General features: G+C 38.1%; 1 protein-coding gene across 1 annotated transcript in view; it reads right to left on the reverse strand.

Moving 5' to 3' along the window:
- The window catches only part of MMS22L (MMS22 like, DNA repair protein), a 105,529-nt gene that overhangs the window by 70,632 nt on the left and 32,614 nt on the right, over window positions 1-2,283 (reverse strand). The window contains exon 12 of the mRNA XM_023759754.1: window positions 1,174-1,389. Coding sequence (XP_023615522.1) covers window positions 1,174-1,389 — 216 coding nt within the window. The remainder of the gene's footprint in view (window positions 1-1,173; window positions 1,390-2,283) is intronic.

The following is a 2,283-nucleotide window of genomic DNA, read 5'->3' on the forward strand; positions in this document are numbered from 1 at the left end:
TTATTTTTACCTACTGACAAAGAGAAATTGTTCCTGTTAAAATGTCTAAGACTAGCCATTTAAAAATCTCTTGTCAATACTACTTAATATAATTTTAACAGCTGCTAGGCTTTTCTTTCAACAATTAAGGGATTAGAAATGAAAATCATTCATGTTGAATCTTACTTACAAACTGTTAAGTTTTATAGCTCCTATAATTAGTAAAGACAGAAATGATTATGTTCAAGAGTGGTTAAATGTTTATCTTATATAATAAAAGTGTAGCATGCAAATTATCCCCTCGACTGGGAGTTGTCCGAGAGTTTGACCAGGAGGCAGGGCCAGCCAGGGGAAGGGAGGGATTACCCAGCGGCAGCCAGCAGCCGCTAGGGACCCTACCAGTGCACGAATTTCATGCACTGGGCTTCTAGTTTGTAAATAATAGAACTGATAAAATTCCTGAAAGTAAAGATCTGTTTAATTAACTTTAAAACTTCCATCATACCAACTATAGTGCTTGGTATACAATATCCTATTCCTATATAATAAAATGGTAATATGCAAATTGACCAAACAGCGGAATGACCGGAATGCCCACGGCTCCTCACCCTGGCTGGCCCTCTCACCCCAACCGAGGGCAGGGCCGGTCAGCAAACCACCCGTGGCCCCTCGCCCCAGCCTGCCTGCCCCCGATGGACCCCCTTCAGGTGGGACGGCTGGACCCTACCAGTGCACGAGGCCTCTAATTTCATAAAAAAGAAACTTGTTATTGAATGGATTCCAATGTTTCCTTTTAGCAATAACGTTCTGAGAATTATCTATCTATATGAAACCCTAGTATGCAAATCGACCGAACAGTGGAATGACCGGTTGTTATGATGCGCACTGACCACCTGGGGGTAGATGCTCAACGCATTTAGTATATGAAATTTCAATTTTTAGGACTGATGAGATAAATAAGAAAGTAAAATCCTCCACGAGTTATAGATATTATTATCTTGTTCCTTACTATAAAACATTGGCAGGTTCAAAGAGCTCCGTATTTTGCTGTGCTTCATTAAGAAATACATTTTAAGTGTGTGAACCATAAAGACCTCCAAGCAAAAGTTAACTTAAAAAATACAAACAGTAACACATCTCCAAAGATATAAGTGAAGATGATAAAGAAAAATATGGTACACACCTTCCTTTGACTTGTTTCCAAGGATGAGGACTATTGTTCTTCATGGCTTTCTTAACGACTTTTGCCAAAATGCAAAGGAAGATGCTGTAACTACTTCTGGATTTACAAAGGTCGTAATCTTGTTTATCACAACAACAGGTCTTCACCATTTCTAGCATAGACAAGGGTGACTTAATAATATTTGTAAGGCCTTTCAAAGGAAGCCGAGAAATACTGAAAGAACTATTCTAAAAGCCAAAAAAGAAAACAAATATTAAGTCTGAGTAAATCAAAATGGAAAGCTGCAAATCCCAATTAGCTCAGTAAACGTCTGACTCATGTTAATCACAAAAATTACACAGCCATTACCACATATTCCCCAAAAATAAAAATTCCATGAAAGCACAGAATATGAAGGGATATTCAAATTCCTGGATTATCCCCCAAAATGTCTTTAACAGTTGGTTTGTCCAAGTGAGGATTCAAACAGGATCCATACATTGCATTTGATTGATGTAAAGCTCTTTTATTCTGTAAGTTTCCCAATCTTTGGTCAATTTATTTTTATATCCAATCATTTACTGTGTAGAATTTCCTATATTCTAAATTTAGCCACTTGTATCTCCCTAGTGTCATTTAATGTATTTTTTTATCCCCTATCTTTTTCGTGAATCAGTGGCTATATCTAGAAGAGTGATAAGATCATGTAGAAATTTTTAAGAATCTTTCACTGGTAATAGTGGGTACTTCCTATTGCAGTTAGTAAAAAGGCACATAAGTTCTGACTATTCTTGTTGATGCTAAGACTGAGCATACTGTCAGCCTGATCTGTCCACTTTAGTGATCCCCACCAGCCCTTTAATTAACAGTTACAGCAGCCATTGATGACCAATGCCCAGATTCTCTATTTCATCAGATGGAAAAAATAGTGATTTATTAATTCTATCACTCTTTCTGAATTAGCTCATCAGGAATTTGGTTACTTTAAAATATAGTTTAGCTCTGGCTGGTTTGGCTCAGTGGATACAGTGTCAGCCTGCAGAATGAAGGGTCCTGGGGTTCGATTCCAGTCAAGGGCATGGTTCAATCCCCAGTGGGGGGTGTGCAGGAGGCAGCCGATCAATGATCTCTCTCATTATTGA

The sequence above is a fragment of the Myotis lucifugus genome, unplaced genomic scaffold (assembly GCF_000147115.1).
Source record: "Myotis lucifugus unplaced genomic scaffold, Myoluc2.0 scaffold_161, whole genome shotgun sequence".
Classification (NCBI taxonomy): Eukaryota; Metazoa; Chordata; class Mammalia; order Chiroptera; family Vespertilionidae; genus Myotis; species Myotis lucifugus.